General features: G+C 46.7%; 1 protein-coding gene and 1 long non-coding RNA gene across 3 annotated transcripts in view; one reads left to right on the plus strand and one right to left on the minus strand.

Annotated features, from left to right (window-relative positions):
- The window catches only part of LOC144225189 (uncharacterized), a 158,234-nt gene that overhangs the window by 133,827 nt on the left and 5,481 nt on the right, over nt 1–18,926 (plus strand). Inside the window, exon 3 of one of the 2 annotated variants that reach the window (XR_013333230.1) lies at nt 3,856–3,906. The exons of the other annotated variant lie outside the window; for it this stretch is intronic. This is a non-coding gene — a long non-coding RNA (uncharacterized LOC144225189). Of the gene's footprint in view, nt 1–3,855; nt 3,907–18,926 lie in introns of those variants that run through there. 2 annotated transcript variants of the gene reach the window in all.
- The window catches only part of ZFHX3 (zinc finger homeobox 3), a 244,718-nt gene that overhangs the window by 4,773 nt on the left and 221,019 nt on the right, over nt 1–18,926 (minus strand). Inside the window, 4 exon segments of the mRNA XM_077756375.1 lie at nt 1–475; nt 478–1,137; nt 4,787–10,108; nt 11,315–11,417. Of these exon segments, the coding sequence (XP_077612501.1) occupies nt 1–475; nt 478–1,137; nt 4,787–10,108; nt 11,315–11,417 (6,560 nt within the window).

The following is an 18,926-nucleotide window of genomic DNA, read 5'->3' on the forward strand; positions in this document are numbered from 1 at the left end:
CCCCCCCCGCCGCTACCGCCGCCGCCGCCACCGCTGCCGCTGCCACTGCCGCCGCCGCCCGTGGGGACGTGAAGCACCATCTCTTGCAGGTTCACCACAGACTGGCCGAAGAAGCAGAGGGACTTCAGGTGGCTCCTTGCCGCCTCCTCGTCACCGAAGCCCGCCTGGCACTTGCGGCAGACCAACTTGTACTGCACCTTTGGAACAATGAAGGGGTCGTAGAGGGAGTCCGCACTTTTGCTTTCTGCTTCTGGCTCTTCGGGGGGTTTCGGCAGGAGGGGGGACACCTCACGGGGTGCGTTTTTCTGCTCTTCTGGTTTGGGGGATTCTTTGGCAGGGTCTTTGTCTGGGGAAGCAGCCCCCTGGGGGACTGGGGTTTGGCTTGCTTTGGGCTGCTGCTGCTGCACTTTTTGCTGCTGCTGCTGCTGTAGTTGCCGCTGCTGCTGCTGCTGGATCGCCTCCTGCAGACTCTGCGGTACTGCTGGTACTGCTGCAGTAGGGAGCCCGGGGACAGCCCCATCAGGGCCTGCGACAGTGCAGGGCTGTAGGGGAACAGGCCTTCCATGCCATACATAGGCTGCAGGTACCCACTCTGCAGGGTGCCGGGGATCTGGGGGGCATAGTAAGGAGAGAAGCCTGGTACAAAGTAAGGAAGGAACTGGCTCGTGAGCAACGCTGTGGGGTCCGAAGTCAAGGCTGCCTGCAGGGCCTGCAGCTGTGCAGGGTCCACTGCATATTCCATGGCGGGCAGCGGGGCTGAGATTGTGGCTGTGGCCGCTGTGGGGGCCTCTCCTTTCTCCTTCTTGGGGACAGGGAGGGGCTCCCCTTTCCCTTTGTGTGCCTTTTCCTTCTCCTTGACCTTCTCACTGTCTTTGTCCTTGCGCTGCTGTTGCTGCTGTTGGGGTGGGAGCTGTGGTGCAGGTGGTGGCTGGGCTGCGGGCGGCGGCGGCTGCACCTGTGGCTGCTGCTGGGGTTGGGGTGGTTGCTGAGGGGCCATCGCCATGGTGGCTTGTGCTGGGGTCGGGGAGCTCAGCGATGCTGAGGACGGTTTATTTGGTAATCCAGATGTGGGGAGGCCAGGGGAAGGAACTGTTGTGCTGGGCAGACCCATCAAGTTCGGTTTAGGAGACGTTAAAGCTGCAACAGACAGAACTATATGTCAGTCTGGGGTGGTGAGGCTGAAGCTCAAGCCATCTTACTTGTGTCACTGGCACAAAGTCAGAGATCTCAAGGTTTAAATCTGAAAGATCCTCTCAGAACCACCATTTTCAATAGAGGTGTCTCACTAGGCTCAGGGTTGGATAGCCTTGTATTCTAATCAGTACCCAACCCTGGGTCAGCTCCCCTATTACCCTTTTCAGCTAAACAGCTTCTAACACCTTCCTACCACAAGCACCACACCCACTAATTCGTATTTTCTTTGCTGAGTTCCACCAACCAGCTAGTTCCAACTGGGACCCATGTGAACCAAAGGCCTTAATCAAAGCTCCACGGAAATAGTACAGCTAAGCAGCCTCACCAGAAGTTGTAGAGGAGGGAAGTAACAGAAGAAGAGAGTAAAAGCAAGAAACCTGTGAACAAAACCAAAACCAAGTGAACAAACACATGTACGCCTCTCTGACCTCTAGTGCTATAAGCGGAGTGGGCGTGTTAAGAGGACAAAGAGAAGAGCAATGGGAATAACTAAAAACAATCCATTTACGGAAAACTGTCTCAGTACCTTGGCTCAGCTACTCTGCTTTAACAAATCTTTGGAAAAATGTAACCATCTACGAATAGTTTGCTGGAGAAATGAACATGCTGTCTTTCTACCAATTTGAATGACATATACAAAGCCTGCAGTTGCTTGAGAAACCAGCCACAGGGAAAGGAGAAAAGCACTATCAGAAATGGAAGGGCCCAAAATGTGGTACCAAAGACATGGCAATCTACCCCTGCTTGTGAGTAGCAAAGGTCTTTGACCATGTCACCAGGCCCACATGGGTTACAACCCCATCCACAGTCATACTCTACTTGTGAAGCCTTCACCCAGCCCAGAGCTGAATATCCTCCCTTGCCCAAAGTACTCTCCTGGTTTGAGTCTGTCTTTTGTTCCAGGGTGATGGAAGATCACATTGCTACTGATACACCAAGGTGGTGGTAGAAGGGGATGCCAGTGTGAGAAAGCGAGATCAGGTGTGCTGACGAGAAGAATTCACAGGCAGTGGACCTCAGATCATTACATGCAGCACACTTCAGAAACTAGACCATATTCATCCTTTCACTTCAGAGCACACCAAAATGTAAAATTATACCCCACAGCTCCTATTTCATCTGGCCCACCTTCTGCCAGAAATCTAGGATTGGGTGTTCTATAACATGACACTGGCCTCATAAGAAAAAAAACACATGGAAGTGCAGACCTAGGTGAAGACAACGTTGACTTCATCGTGGAGCAGCATTTAAAAACCCTCAAATGTAAAATGAAGAAGACAAGGTTGCCACAAGCTGTCAATCCCAGAAGAATATCCATTAATATTTGGAAAGCCAAGAAGGATGCTTCCCTCAGCTTTGTGGAGCAGCATTAATCTACTGTTTGAAAACAGCACAAAGGAATCACTGAGATTAGGTCTTCCAGTTTCTTCAATGCACAGAAAGGACTGGAACCAGAGACATGTAGGTGACTCAGAAAAACCCAGTAAAGGTTCATTGGTTAAACTGGCACAAATAAGATGGAGAGAAACTGGATTATTAAGTCGACAAGTTAGGATGTGGCTCTTTCCATCCACTCCAAGTTTTAGGTTGGAGCCAAAGCCAAAGATCAGCAAGGCAATGCAAAAACATCTAGACATTTCTCTCTCTGTGGCATCAGGCTTTCAGGACAAAGATCCAGGTTAGAAGGATTTATGGAACACTTGATCTATTTACCAAGCTCTGCACTAGCCATGTTTGATACAGTAGCTAAATATATTCTCAGAATAATCCTGTGGCCTCATTTTTTGCTCATCTGTAAGATTAGAACCAAGCAAGGCCCTTCATCACCCTGATACTTGTCACGTACCTCTGGAGACAAACTGATGCAGTATGGATTGTGTTTGACACACAGTTGCTATGTGGCCTCATGCCAACTGACTGTGCAGAACCTCAACCTTCTACAGTAGATGGTTGCAGGGACTAAATGAAAGGTCATATCTAAATAGTTTACCATTGGGCCCGACATATAAATACAGGTTCCTTCCCCCATTCCAGATCCAGTGCTCCTGGGAGCTATGGTACAGGGTAACTAGGGCACAACTGCCTGCATCTAATTATTAAGAGTGTATTTTTCTATCTTGAGTCCACTCTTAGTGGTCAGAACCTGGACAGCTCTAAACATATACCTGTTGACTGACTGGCTCATATTGGGTGGTGTGGAAGGAGTACATAGTACTGGGAGCCTGGAGGCCTGGGTGGGAGCTCTGGCTCCTACCCTAGTTTGCTGAATGGTCTTGACCTCTCTGGCCCTCAGTTTTCTCATCTGTAAAACAAGGGGAATAGATCAGACATTCTGGTTCTAATTTTTTTTCACATTTTTATGAAATGTTGGGCCATCCTAAGCCCTTTTGCCAAGGTCCTGAGCTGCAAGGGTAATTCAGTCCTAGACACTAATCATAGCTTGATCTTGGCCTATGTCTAGCTGGCTTTAGGATAATTCTGCAACATTTCTTGCCAACAAATATAAGCAATGACTTACATCTTAATGCTTCAACCCCTGGGAAAAGGGGCACGTTTTGAGGCAAGGAGGAACTCTAAAGGTAAAGGTACTCCTTTGGTAAAGGTACAGTGGTCAATGCAGGCCATGGGGGAAACTTGATGACTTGTGCCTATGTTTCACAGGATCCTGGAGGTCCAATTTAGGGAAGAGAGCTGGCTCCAGAAAAGACAGGTAAGGACAAAGGAGGAGGAACAAGAAAGAGGTGCAAATTATCAAACTCCATATTAAGTAGAAAAGTAAGAGTACCAAGTATATGTGTGAATTAGGAGCCTGCAGGGAGGAAAGAGAGATGGGCAAAAGGAAATGAAGGGGTGACAGAAGACCCCTAAAAAATGACCATTAATGTTTCTGGCCATTAATCTTCCAGAGATTCAGAACCATATTGCCCAATACAAGATTCATGGTCAGTGCATTCGAGTACAAAGAGAGTCCCATTAGAAATTGATACGGCACTTTTATTCTGGCTAGATAAGACAGCCAGAAGTAAGGATCCATATAGGAGAGCTTCCTCCAGATAGCAGTTCTGCCAGAACAGCTCTCTAAAAACAGGGGCAGGAACCACAGGTAAGAACAAGGACTTGACTTAAATTTTCTTGAAACAGTTTCCAAATGGCACAATTCAGAATTAGCTAGATGTTCAAATGTATTTTTTTTTTTCAACAAATATCTCCATGGGAGTGACATTTTCTCAAAGACTGACTGGAAGGGTCTATGATGAAAACCTCTTTCTTGAACTTCCTCAGGATTAAGGATGCCAGGACCTTCAAGTTCTTCTCTATAGCACACACCCTCGTGTTGCTACTGAACACAGGACTGAGAATGATTTCAGAGAAGACTCTTCCTACCCGGGGGTGGGGAGGTCTTATCCCTAAGATTGGGACGTCATAAAACCATATACACAACAGCACTAGGGAGACTCAATGAAAGGGACCAGAAGTTTTGTTGCTGTTAAAGAAGTAGAAAGGAAAGCTTCTTCCTATCCAACATTCAAGAGATTTTTGGGTGGTAGCCACAGAACAAAATGCTACAAGAATCACCTACAGCAGAACGCACCTGTGTTGGATGGAGTAAAGCCCGGCAAGGAGGGGCTGTTGAGGCCGGGGAGCAACACAGGAGGAATGCCCTGGAGCGCTGGATATGCTGTAGGAAGGTTGAGAGCCTGAAGAGGGGCGTTGTCAAACATCCCTTGCTGCTGAGCTGCCAGTCCAAGGACCTCATTGGCCTTTTTAATCCGGTCCAACTCTTGTTGAGCCATCAACTGACGTACAGTGGCTGGGTCAAAGTATTCTTTCTCCTTGTCCAACTGGCTTCCAATGGTGTCTTTAACTTTGGAGATATGCTGTTGGGAAAAGATATGGTCACGTACAGACAGCCTAGCGCTGTACTTGATGCCACACAAAGTGCACTCTGTTTTCGGTCCCTCGTAACTTGTTTGGTTTATACCAAAATGCTTGGCCATGCTTAACTTGGACTTCTTTTCTTTTGCTCGGGCATTCTGGAACCAAACCTGAACAACTCTCTTTGGCAGTCCAATATCATTGCCCAGGACCTCACACTCTAGCATAGTGGGTGTCCTGTAGTCATTAAAGCATGACTTCAGGACTTTGAGCTGCAGATTGGTCATCTGAGTACGAAAACGTTTCTGCCCTGGCCGATCCCCACTGTCTCCAGATTTGCCTGCTGACCCACTTGCACCAGGACTTGGGGAGCAGGGGTCTGCAAGGCTTGAGGTTTCACTATAGTCCACTGTACCTTCATTGTCATATTCCTTGCTGTAAAAGCTTGGGGCTGGACTGACCAGACCCGATGACAACCGATCTTCATACTCAGACATTGCCATCATGGCCGCTTTGGTCAACCCTTCATTGGGTGCAGAGGAGGATTTGGTTTCAGTTGCTATTCCTGTTGCACTATCATTATCTGCATTGCCCTCATCTCCAGTAGTGGTATCTGTGATTGCTGTGTTGACAGAGGAACAGTCGTCGTTGTCCAGCTTGGTTTGGTCAAAGTTCAGATTAACTGAGGACATGGAGGGGCTTTCAAAGTCTTCAATCCCTTCCACCTTGATGGAAGAAGGGCTAAGAAGAGTTCTGGGAGACAACTCCATAGTTTTACTCACAGGTGAGAGGGGAACACCTTGGCCATCACTACCACTTGGGGGTAGGTGGGAAAAGCTGGTTCCATCAAAAATATCTCCTTTCATCTGGAGTCCCCCATCACAGTCTAAGAGCATTGCAGACAGAGTGAGGTTGTAGCCAGCTCTCTTGGCTTCATGCCAGTGACGGGACCGGATATGAGCCTCGAGGGCAGTCTTGGCTTTGAAGAGTGCTCTGCAAAATGGGCATCTCCTATGGGCCTGGGCTGGGCCCACAGCCCGGAACTGTCCTTTCCGTTCCCGGGCTCGTGTATTCTGAAACCATACTTGTACCACACGTTTCTTCAAGCCTACCTCATGCGCAATGTGATCCAACATCTTTCGAGTTGGATTGGAGTCTAATAGATACTTTTGGTACAGAATTTCTAGCTGTTCTGGTGTAATAGTTGTTCTCAAACGCTTGTCTCTCTGAGGTTCTTCTCCTCCTGTCCCACTGTCATTTTCTCCAGGGCTTGCACTGGCCTTTTCCTCCAGCTTCCTCTTCAGAGTGTTCATTGTGGAGGTTGGAGTTGAAGGAGAAGTGGCTGAGCTGGCTGGAATCTGAGGTATGGCCCCAGAGAGCAGCTGGCTCGCCAGGAGTGGGTTATTAGGGTCAAACAGCATGAAAGGCATATCCAGTGACCTGTCCAAAAACTGGGGGTGGATGAACTGATTCTGTGCACTCAGGAAATGAAGCTGCTGATGCTCCTGCCAGTGCTCAAACGATGGAAATGCCAACTTACATTGGTCACACTGGTAGGGGATTAGCTGAGGAGGTAGGTTTGCCAACTGTTGAGGAGTTGACGTGTGGAGGGGCTTGAGGGGCAGGTGGGAGAGCTGGGAAGGACTGGGGCTTGACTGGGGTAAGGGGCACTGAGGCGGGGGTGCTTGTGGAGGAGGCTGTGGTAATGCAGCAGGGGAAGTAAGCTGTGGGAGCTTCTGCTGGGCTGTGTTTGTCTTTTGCTCTGGCTGCTCTTGCTGCTGCAGCTCTGCCTTTGGTTGTCCTTGCTTTTCTTGGGTTTGGCTTGGCTGTGCACTGGGAGGTTCAGCCTGCTTTGGTTTCTCATCACTGGCCTCTGTTTTTGAACTAAAAGTGGCCAGTTCGTCAGCCTCCGCTGTAAGCTGTAAGAAAGCGGAGGAAGCTGTGTTGGCCGATGGTGCTGGGGCACTGTATGCCTGTGAGGGCATTGGGGTGCTGCAGGAGGAGCTAGTGGGTGTTAGGATTTCCATGGCATCCATGGAATCCTCATTTTGGCTGTCATCCTGCCCCTCCTCATCCTCATCTTTGTAACACAGCTTCTTCTGGTGCTTGATGAGATCAAAGATGCGCTGAAACACCAGGCTACATTTTTTGCACTGGTAGTTCAAGTTGCTTGTTCGAATATACCTATCATTTGTAAGCTCGCGCCGCTCTCCATCTTTGCCCTCCCCCTGATTCTCGTAATTTTTCCTGGCCTTCTGTCGGGCATTTTGAAACCACACCACTATGACTCGGGTTGGAAGGTTCAGTAAATTAGAGAGTTGCTCAAATTCGTCATCCTTTGGGTAAGCATTGGCATCAAAGAAGTCCTGTAGGACCCTCAGCTGGTAGTCGGTAAACCTTGTTCTTGAAGACCTCTTGCTTCCCCAGTACTCCTGCTTCTGAGGTTCAGGGGAAGGGGGCCGGGAGTCAATCTTGAGCTCCTCCAGGCTGGTGATAGGAGGATTGCTAAAGTTGTAAGGGGAATCCTTGTTACGCTGCCGCTCTTTGAAGAGGGTGTTTCTGAACCAGTGCTTGATCACCTTCTGGGGCAACCCAGACTTGTCTGCCATTTCTTTGATCTGCTCTTCACTGGGGGAGTTGTTAATGTCAAAATACTGTCGCAGGACCCGGAGCTGGTCATCTGTGATCCTGGTGCGAGGCCTCTTGTTCTGCTGCTGGAGCAGGCTTGGATTGAGCTGATGCTGGTACAGCTGGGCCAGGTCCGCAGGCAGAGGCTCCACAGGTCCAAGTTGAGGGGGCAGCTGAGCCGGCAAGGTCTGCAGTGGCATCGTCTGCATCATCAGCGGTGAGAAGATGGGCAGCTCCATGGGCATGGAGAGCTGGGTGAGTGGCACAGATGGCTGGGTCGGTGCGATCGTCGGTGATGTGATGGGCGGGGCTGATGCAGGGATGGCTGGCGTGGAAGCTGGCTGAGGCGGTGCTGCAGGCAGAGGGGGTGGAGGAGGNTGTTTAAAGGGAAAGTAGTTTTGGTGAACATGCTCTTGATGACTTTTTAAAATCAAGATGTTAGAAAACAACTTGCCACAGGAGTCACACTCCAGCTTTTCCAGGTTCTCTCCCTGCTCAGTCTTCCCATTCTTCTTCTGCACCTTCTGTTTGTTCTCGTTGTACTGAATGACCAGCTCAAAGCCAAAGTTCTCCAGTAAAGCCTTGGTGGCATTCCCTCTCGCATCTGAGGCGATGCGTGGAGGGAGCATGGAAGGCTCGGAACTACCTGCTGGTGCCAACTCTTTCTTCTCTTTAGCCTTCAAAGCATCCGGCAGCGATTCCTTGGGTCCCGGGTTGCCCTCTCCCACCTCAGCACTGTCCCTCTCTCTCTGGCTTTCCTTTTCCTTTTCTTTGACAATCAGTTTGTTTTTCTTTTCGGGGTGCTGGCTTGGCTGCAGAAGGGCAGAGTGGCTCTGGGGCAGAGACAGTTGGCTCTGCTGCTGTAGGATCTGCTGGTGGCTCTGCGGTGGGATCTGAACCTGAGCCTTCAGATCATCCAGCAGGCCTGAACCTGTCCCCGTCAGCGTCAGCGCCCCACTGGTCACGGGCAGGCTCACCTCAGGGTTGAGCTGGAACTCTGCACTGGGGATGTAGAAGGGGAAGAGGAGATGCTGCTGCTGCTGGAGCTGCAGCAGGGTCTCTGTGGTCATGGGGAAGTGAGGAAGGAGGGTGGGATTAAACAGCTGAGACTGGATCAGGGCAGCCTGCTGCTGCAGCTCCTGTTGCAAATGAGCCTGAACTTGAGCCTGGGCCAGTGTCTGTGCTTGTTGTTGTTGCTGCTGCTGTTGCTGCCTGGATGCAATCATATCTGCCAGCTTCTTCCGATTGGCCTCCTTGGGCTCTGAAGGGGAAGTGATGTTGGCACTGATGGGATTCCCCAGGGGCGGCATCCCCATGCTTTCAGCAGGTACTTGGCTCAGTAAGTTGGAGCTCGAAGTGATGCCAGCACTGCTTGGATTGGTGGTGGTAAAGGTGTTACTGCCACTGGTGCTCACAGGACTTGGGGTGGAGGAGCTCAGTGAGACACTGCTAGTATTCCCAGTCCCATTGCTATTGCCACTAGCAGCCTCTAGCTTAGCTGCTCGGGCCTTGGTTTGATGCAACACAGACCTCATGTGGATCTCCAAAGTGGAACTCTGGCTATAGGCCACGTTACAAGTGTTACACTTGAAAGGTTTGTTGTCTGGGCTGCTGGTGGGTTCTGGCTGACCAGTTGCCGACTCTTGAAGGGCTCTCTTTAACTTATGCAGGTGGGAGACAGAATTGTAGTGCACTAATAGGATATTTTTTTGAGTGAAGGATTCCTTACAGACGGTACACTTGTAAGGGCGAGAAGGGTCTAGAAATTTTTCCATGGTGAAGTTGGGGCCTTTCCTGAAAGGTAGAGCTCTCTTTGGCTCTGAGCCTGAGTCTTCTTGTACTGACCCAGAGTCGCTGCCTGTTGGGCTCTGTTTATCTTCCAAGTCACTCTCCTCCTCCTTGTCTTCCTCAACAATTATGGTGTGGTCCTCCGCCAGGGTAGGGTCTCCCATTGCCAGGAGGTCCCCATTGGCCAGAAGGCCCCCATAAAGCTGTTGGATGTCAGCCTCACTCAACTCCAGGTGGCTTGTCTCGAGGTGCTTTTTCAGAGCCTGGAAAGTTCGGAAACTACGTTGACAAAGACAGCACATAGTGGCAGCTCTGATCACGTGGTACTGAGAATGGAGCTGTAGCTTTTCAATGGTCTTGAAAGCCAAGCTGCATTGATTACAGCGATACTTGTATACATGGCGATCTGACACAGGCAGCTGAGGCCGCTTGGCATGAACCTCATTGAAGTGGGTCTGAAGAGTGGCAGAAGTTTTGAAAACCTGGTTGCACCCCTTCTTCCAGCATAGGAAGCCTGCATCTTCTCTCACAGCCCCTGGGTCAGCAGGAGAAGGTTTCAAATCTCCGCTGTGCTCTGTGCTTACAGAGGGCAAGATGTTCTTTCCCAGATCCTCTGACGTCTCTGTAAAAAATGAATATATATCAAGCCCAGTGATACAGAAGGCTTTGTTTCAAAGATGGCACCCAGAGCGATCTACTCAGCAAGTCCTCACAAATACAGAATCTTATAAGAAAAATACCCAACTGGAACGCAGACTCTCTCCATATAGCCCCTGCAAAGAATGCATATTATAAGCAAGTGCACACGAAAAGAGGGTACAAGTAAAAGGAAATACAAAAAAACAGTTTCACTCATACTAGTCTTCTATCATATCACAGATCTTTTACACAACATTCTGTTGCTTGACTCAGCATCTTGAATTTCTCAAGAATGGATTTGCAGGTTACTGATCTTAGACTGGATTCTGTTTTTACATGGACCTGAACTGCAGAATATGTCAATTAATGCCATCCTAGGTTGGGGGGATTTAAGACAACTGCTGTCCCATTGTAATACAAGAAATTCTGGAGTATATTTTTTAGCTTAATTTCTTGTTATAACATTACTTTTGATTGTCATCTCTATTCACATTAAGTGGCCAATTATTAAAAGACATTTTTATTCTACACCCATATATATTCTGACCCTTTAAAAAAAAAAAGTCAGCTGTCATCACAAAGCAGGAAGTAGACTGGCCAGTAATGTGGCTGAAGTCTTCCCAGCCTAAATATTAGCTGCTGACAAGAGGTGAAAGATGTAGGAGACCCTCATAAATGGAGGTCTAATGATCCATCTAGCTAGGAAACACCATGGGCACCGATATCCATGTGTAAAACAATGTTCTTTCCAAATGTACCTCTACACTGGGATCTAAGGCAATCCCAGAGGACTCAAAAGAAGAACTTTGTGCAAAGGAGGCTCCTAGAGAGCAATGCCCCCAAATCACTCATGTGATGCAAAAGTCCCTAATAAGAGTGCTGAACAGCTTAGAATGGTGAGTCACGCATGGTTCTATTGACTGAGTCTCCGGTTATCAGTTCCTAAATGTATGATCTAAGGGGACATGTGTCCACCACAATCCCACTGGTTCTCCCCTTATTTTCTCTCACTTTAAACCATCTGAACAGTGTACAAATACATGCCAGGAGCCAGAGTATATATAAAGTGCCCCTCATCTCTTGATCAATTACATTCACCTTAGGAGTATTGTAAAGGATTCTTGGCACTCTTATTCAGTGAACATTTTGACCCAATATGTCCCATTCTAGGGATCAAAATGACACTAACCAGGCTGCTTTCCTGCTTCCTCCAAATTGGAGTTCCCATCTCGATCTGGAACAGCTGCTGGGAGGAACATGCTGCTGGGCATCACCATCTCAGGGGTGGTCACCTGAGAAATAAGGGACACAGAAATGAGGAGAGAGTCAAATGGAGAGGAGAGACACAAAACAGGGAAATGTGTAAAAATTATTTAATAAGCAAAATTAGCCTTCACCAGTATAAAGCTGGAAGTGTCACTTTTCATAGCTCACTGAAGATTCATGTTTATTAGACAAAGCTCACATCAGTCAAAAGTGTTTCTACGGTTACATTCTGGACATAATTAGCAGTGCACACTTGAAGAATAATCTTATTATTAATATTTTTCCTTTATGCAGAATTTTGACTTTGATCACTGACAATGTTTTGTCATGGGCTGTGAAACTTCTTGTGCAACCAATTAGGTAGATAAGTTGAAAGGCCCACCTTAAGCTGCTGAAAACATAATAAGGGCCCTAATTAAATCATACCTAGTAAAGTACACCGTAATCTTGAAGCAGGGAGCATTGTAGTACTGTTTTCAAAATGTATTCAGGCAAGAAGAGGAGGGGAGTAAGAGCGAAGGAAAGGGTAAGAAGAAGAGGACAGAACAAAGAGAAGGCTAAGGACACGCAGACACGCTGGCAGATTCTCCAGGAAACAACATTTTGTAACCCTTTAGAAGCTAGATCAAGTGCAAATGAGCATTTCTTATGACTTCGGTCAGGATTTCCTTTGGGGTTTTTGCTCAAGGTACTCTGGCCAGAGGTTCCCTCTGATGCGATGTCCCAGCCACACAGGGCGCCCTGCACAGCGTCCTATACCAGGGCAGCCCCACCTTGACCATGTGGCTATTGCTTACTAATATCACTAACTCCAGAATCAGCCTGGATCAAAAGAGCTATAATTTTAGGTCAGATACTCAGACATTTCTCTAGGCTCCTCTGCCATCTGGCTGGAAACTTTGTCTAAATAAGCGATCATTTACCCAACATTAATGTGATAAGCAGTCCTTAAATCCAGTGTAAGGATAAGATGTTCTTCGTTTAAACAAAAGAAATATCCCTTTGGCCAGTATGTGGTGGAAAGGTAGTAGGCGATGATATTGCTATATGAATTAGAAATTGTCTCCAGTTTGATGACAGACTAAGAAATTAGCTGAACAGAAACTACAGTCACACCCTTAGCCTTCCTTCCTACATGGCATCCAGCCCTACCAGAAGGAATTCTCTTCCCATGAAACTCCGGTATCTCAGTATCTTTACTTGTGGTCACAAATACTGGAACACCTAGATTACTGTTCAAAATTAAATATTTTAAATAAATTATTTTTAATGGTTTGAAGATCCTGGCCTTGCTCAAAACAGCTGCTGACGTGTTCCCTAGAAACATCAGTGACAGGCTCCAGTCCTAGGGGAAACCCAAACAGCAATCCCCATAAACACCAAAAAGGTAACACCTCAATGCCTTTAGGGGTATTAGAATAATTTCAGCAGTCTAGATGCTGATAAGGTGCAAAAATTAAGCAACAGGCGCTACGGAGAAGGGTTGTGAGAAAGCTCATGTTTATGAAGAGCAGGTGCATGGCAGGTGAGTGTGCGTGACACAGAATTCCTGCTCCCAAGACATCTGCACCCTCACACAAAGCTCGTCAGCAGCTGGTTAAGGCTAGCTGTTGATGAATCATTAGGAATGGAGCAGAGATTGCCAAACTCATTCCATCTATTTTCTTTTTAATAGAAAGCATTTCTGACCAGTGTGGTTGGGGAGTCCAGCGGGAATCCAAGAAGTGAAAGGTCACCGATTAATTTATAGTCCTCAGCCGAGGGGGAGCACGAGGTTGGGGGCAAGAGGGGGAGAAAGGGAAAGGAAAAAAGACTCCCCCCCACCTCCTTTCTCGGTTGTAGCTGCAGGATCAGTCCTTTCCAGGGATCTTTAGGAATTATGAAAAATGAATCACGAGAAATAAAAAAAAAACCCTACAGAGTAAAAAAGAATAAAATTATCTAACACCTCAGCTGCACATCATTATAGAAAACTGTGGGCTTTTTATACGCATTACAGTAAGGCAGACATCCCCTCTAACAGACTCAGTACGACGGATCAGTAATTGTTTTCATACACTTTAATTAGAAAAACTCAGATGGCTATGAATAATAATGGAAAAGAGAGACTTTTGCACTTGAAAGGTTGAAGTCAATCAAGTGTGAATGACGGCAAAAAAGAAAAAAAAAGACACCAATTCATCAGCCCTCTGTTGTCTCGCCGCGACTTTAATCATAATTCCTGATTGGGATTCAAGAAGGCAGTAAGCAGAGGTTCTTTGTCTGCCTTCACCTTCCATCAATTAACTCTTCCCGAAATATAATCATCAACCTCACATGCTCCTCTGCATCTTAATCTGGGCCTCCAAACCTCTAAGTCTTACCCCCATATGTGTTTAAGTAATTACTTTTATCTACCTGCAACTTCTCATCTGTAGTGCCCCCAAATTCTCTGGGGGTGGGGGAAGGTTTGGTATATAAAATTTTGATGGACAAGAAATTCCCAGGAGGCAAAGAGAAATCTACCTAAAGGGAATCCTGAGGATCCAGAAAGTCTGGTAGGGTGTACTTGCACATGCGTCTCAACACAGAGGTTGAAATTGGAAGCCTCCTTCCTGCACAGGCTACTGGAACACCCCACGGCAGCCCTCAAACACTAAAGATCCTGTGCCTGTGTTCATTCCTCCCTCTCCTCCCTAGTTTCTAAAGATTTTGACTCAAACTCTGCATGCATTTTTGTAAAGCACCATAAATTTAGTCCTGCCAATGGCTCAGTGAAGGAAAGAAGAGTTGGCCAAAGGCAGAGTTCCTTCGACACACCTTGGCACCCCCCTCACCTTGTTTTCTGGTCCTGACTACCAAATTGTGTGGAAGGTTCAGACTATCTTAGCCACAGCCTTTGACTGAGTAGCTGAAAGTCACTGGGAAAGGCAGTCCCTCCGGTGTGCTGAGCACCATTCTTTGAAGATCCTCCCTTTGCTAGGCGCACTGGACCATGTAGGTGTGGGAGAGGACACAACCTGACTGCAGCATAACCAGAACCATCCCAGATGTGCCCAAACCTCAGATGCCCTCAAATAACGGGATGGCACCACCTTCCCCTGCAGAGAAAACACACACGTGCATAGGCTCTCTTTCCTCCCTCCCTCCAACTTTTACTCCATCCCAGACTCAAAAGCCGAACAAAAAGTTTTAGGTTTGCCAGATGACAGAACACAATTGGTACAAACAACTATACTTTCTACATTTTACTATTCCATCCATATAGATTCCTCTCATAATCTAGACACCCATAAACACTGAACATGTTACATTCTGTCCCCAATAGTCAATGTATAGAGGAGACTGGAGACCATTAAAACAGACTTTTTTTTTAGGTTATAATATTTCTCTGATAGATCTTGGTTTTTTAAAACAACTTATTGTCAAGTTAGCTAACATACTTTTAGCCTGGCCTTGGCCATGGCAATTCCATGGTAATCTTCTAGATACCACATACATTCCCCCCAGAGTCTTCAAAGCTGATGAGAATACAGGAAAAACCAACCATCAGAGCTGGGGTACTAAGAGTCAGAAAACAGTGGCTCTAACATCTTCCTAACAAGTAAACAGGTCTCATTGTATACAAGAGAAATATGGAGTTCTGCTCTGATGCCAGAAATCTTGAAGTTTAAGCAATTCTCATAAACAAGAGAAATAAAAATAGTCCCACGCTGACACTGAAAGTCTTCAAACTTAAGCAATTTCAAAACAACTGTTGAGAAGGAAGGGCCTCAAGTGATTCTCTGCTCCCCCGTCCATTTGACCATCATTCACTAGATATTGTACAGGGTCCCTGTACTGTACGTTTGTTAAGATAAGGTGAGACAGAGTCCCTGTGCCCAAGAAGCTCACAAGCCAGAATAAATAACCTTTCAGAGATCATAACCTCCTTAGAAAATCTGATGAAGGCTCCAGATGCCTAAAAACATACTTTCACACAGACAATAGCAGATAATTTTGGGAAATCAAGGCTCCCTAGAGAAAAATCCATGGACTCAAGTTAACTGTCTTTTAACTACCAGGAGAGGTGATATGGGTTCATAAATACCTAGTTCCTACCTGTTTGGTTCACCATTTTTCTAGATTATGACTTGATGCTTTTCAAGTTTCTATCAGGGGATTAAACCCGAAAGCCCCAACAATTCTCCTTATAAAATTCAGAGGCTTGGATGTGGGCTTTGTACCCACTATGACACTTGGGAGGGACCACTGGTGTTTATTCTTTCTTGGTAGAGGAAGCTAGAGTTGTAAGGAGCCCTCCTCGCCTCCTTTCTCCAGGACATGGATGTGGAATGGCCAAATACAGCACCCTGAGCAGCCAAAGGGTATATGACATGCTAAGTTCTCATGGGACTGTCCATGCAAATTTACCGCTCAAGCCCACCTTGTCTGAGCTTAGATTAATACAACCAACATGTTCCACATGCTGGAAAGCAAAGATACTTTCTTAGAAAGTTTTCTATTGAACCTAGACCCTCATTCCTACAGCCTTGGCAATGCTCACCTAAGTAGGGGATCTTTCTGAAAGGCTCACTATTCCAAGTGAAAAGAATATGTTGACGAACCTAGACTCCCAAGAAAGACTCAAATCTTTCAGCGAAAATTAACAGAATGAACAGCCTCAGATGGAAGGAGAAGGTGAGAAAGCCTCAGAAACAGGCCTTCCTGACAGAGACCTGGCCTGTCTGCATCCTTGTAAATAAGGAATTATTTACTGTTAAAAAACTGAAGTTAAACGCAAGCTGCTTCAGGAGCTCAGCATTCTAGCTAGTGGTATGTCTGCAGGCTGCAGTGGGAGTCAGGCTGCTCACTTCCCCTGCACCGGCCACCGCGGGAGGCTGCCCCCTGGTCCCTGCACTTCTGCAGTGAGCAATCCAGAGCCCCTCCCGGCAGCAGGGTTTCAGAGGTGTTCTCCCTTCCTTTACTCCCTTCCAAATGTGCCAGCCTGGGCACTGGCACATGGAGGCTAGAGGGTCTGCTTTCTCTCTCCTCCTTGTTTCCTTTCTAAATTGGTTTTGTGCGGTTGTCTATCTTTATGTGGGTGTGAACCTAAAATTCACGAGGAAAAACTGCAGGGCCATGTTCACATTCATGTGGGCCAGAAAATAACATAGCCCTAACCAGAGTTTAAAAACTAAGAACCATAAAGACAAAACAAAAGGAGGTGAGTAGGAGAACAGGAAACACAGGAATAGTTAACACACACAGACACACAGGGTGACAGAAAAAGAGAGTTGAGAAGGAGAATGGATTGGAGAGAAAAGCTTCATTAGACTCAGAGAGGCAACAAGCAGTGGCAGTATACCAAGGTCACTTCTAATTTAGACCATCTAATTGGCAAACAGGCTCCAAATGGCTATCATCTCACAGGGCTTGGAATTAATGAAGCCCGATTATTTTCATTACCTTCCTCAGAGATAGAGACAAAGTGAGAGAGCTGGTACCCACGCAGGTGCAAAAGCCCCAGGGCTAGTGGCCACCCGCCACCCCAGTTGGGAGGGGGGTCAGACAGCCATTCTGTCCCAGAGGCCCATAGATTAACAGGGAGACAGACAAGGACTGAAAGAAGTCACAGGAGACAAACTATTGCTCCTGAGTGGCGAGGGGAGGCAGGAAGGGAGGGAGAGAGAAAACTACCAGCAGTGCAAGGTGCAGGGCCAGGAGCAGAGAAGCAAAGCCTGTGCATATGCAGAGAATACAGGATACCTAAGAACTACTGAAGGGAGATAAGACGAAGGGCTAGAAAAAAAGGTGATCCTGGGCTGCTTAGGAGCACACCCCATCTCTGCTAGGAGATCATATTTTGCTAAGTGACCAAGGAACAAAAACCATTTCCCCGTATCACTGCTCCAGGAGCCCAGTGGTGTGTCCTGTCACTTAGAAGGATAGTGATCAATTAGAATAATTTAAGAGTACTGAAATGCATGGTAGATGGCCTCTCTCATTCTCTTGGAGGGGCCAGATACATGTCCCTCCTCACCCTCAACCCTCCTTCCCCCTAAAGAGTAGGAAAATGAGGGTACAGAGCAGCAGCTCCTACATCCCCACCACCAATGTTAAGTCTCTAACTTCTCTGTTAAATAGGTGAGAGTTCTGTGGAGCGGACACTGGGGGCAGCCTGCTCGGTCAGGTCTGGAGGGGCACTTGTCTCAAAGTCCTTAAGCTTTATAGATTTCCTCCTTTCATATGACATGTATAAAGACACTCTTTGGAGGTCTGTTTCCAATAGGCCAAGCAGAATGAAGTGCTGTGGGTGCAGTTTCCATAGTGGAGGACCAGAGCTGCAATTGTTCCCAGTGGAGAATATTTTTCAAGCCCCTTCATCGGTAAAGAGAAGGGGGCCCATGGAAGACACAGATATGAGATGCAGAGCATAAGCAAGCAGCTGTTACCATAGCAACAGACATATTAGACACTGCAGGTTCCTGAAAGCTGTCTGATAAGGTATTATTAAATGAAGCCTCCTCAAAACACTCTCCATTTACAACTGAACGGAAAGACATTGTGTAGAAAGTAATCTGTTTCCATTTATCAGGGTAAAATTTACTTTTAGAAGAACCGAAACCCAATTCAAGCCAAATCTTGCAACCTTGGACCCAGAGAGGAAAAATGTTTATCATAATTTATAGCTTTGATACCCTGGACATACCCAATGTCTGACCAAGAATTGTCTATTTGGTGGACTTTGCTGTCTTTTCCTACTCTACAGCAAAGCACAGTCAAAGCACAGATAACAGTCAAACCATTTGGCAAGGAAGGAGAGTCACTCCTCTAACCGCCATTCATTCTAGCCACTCGGGGACTAAGTAGACATAACTTTCTCCTTTTGGAGGATGAATGACTATACATTGGCTTACACTGGCTATTCCTTAATGATATGCTTTTAAAACTGGAGCTCTGATTTTTGGGACATTTCTCGTAATGCTGTTTTCAGAATTTCCTGCTTCAGTTGACCAAGAACAAATAGATACAGTCAGAAAGCCCAACCAACACTGTCTCATGGCCAATTTTCTAATAAAATTACAGTAAAATGTCCACCAGGAGCATGACTGTCACCAAAGGTGTATTATAATCACTTGGTTATAAAACAACTACAAATTCCATTTTAACACCAAACTTTACAGAGGATGAACAGTGACATTTGTTTTGATTCATCAGGGCAAACTCCAGTCCTCAATCAGGATTCAGGGTTCCCCCTAAACTACGGCCACCAATTCCCATCTAACCGTAATTGCTCATCTTTTCCTGCTGAACTAAAGGATCAAGGTAGAAATGCTTCAGAACCTCAATGCAAACCATCTTCAGAGCTTGAAGAACGAATTCAATACCGACAGCCATGCAATAACTCCACCTTCTCATGCTGAGAGAGGGTGATTATCAAACCATCTTTACATATACCTTTAGGAAAAGAGTGAAACCCTCATATGATTATATTTCTCATAACTTTCAACTTTGTTTCTGAATCCACTAATGTGCTGCTAGCAAAGTGACTTCCTATAATCAGTACATTTTCC

The sequence above is a fragment of the Crocuta crocuta genome, unplaced genomic scaffold, assembly GCF_008692635.1.
Source record: "Crocuta crocuta isolate KB4526 unplaced genomic scaffold, BGI_CrCroc_1.0 scaffold388, whole genome shotgun sequence".
Taxonomy (NCBI): Eukaryota; Metazoa; Chordata; class Mammalia; order Carnivora; family Hyaenidae; genus Crocuta; species Crocuta crocuta.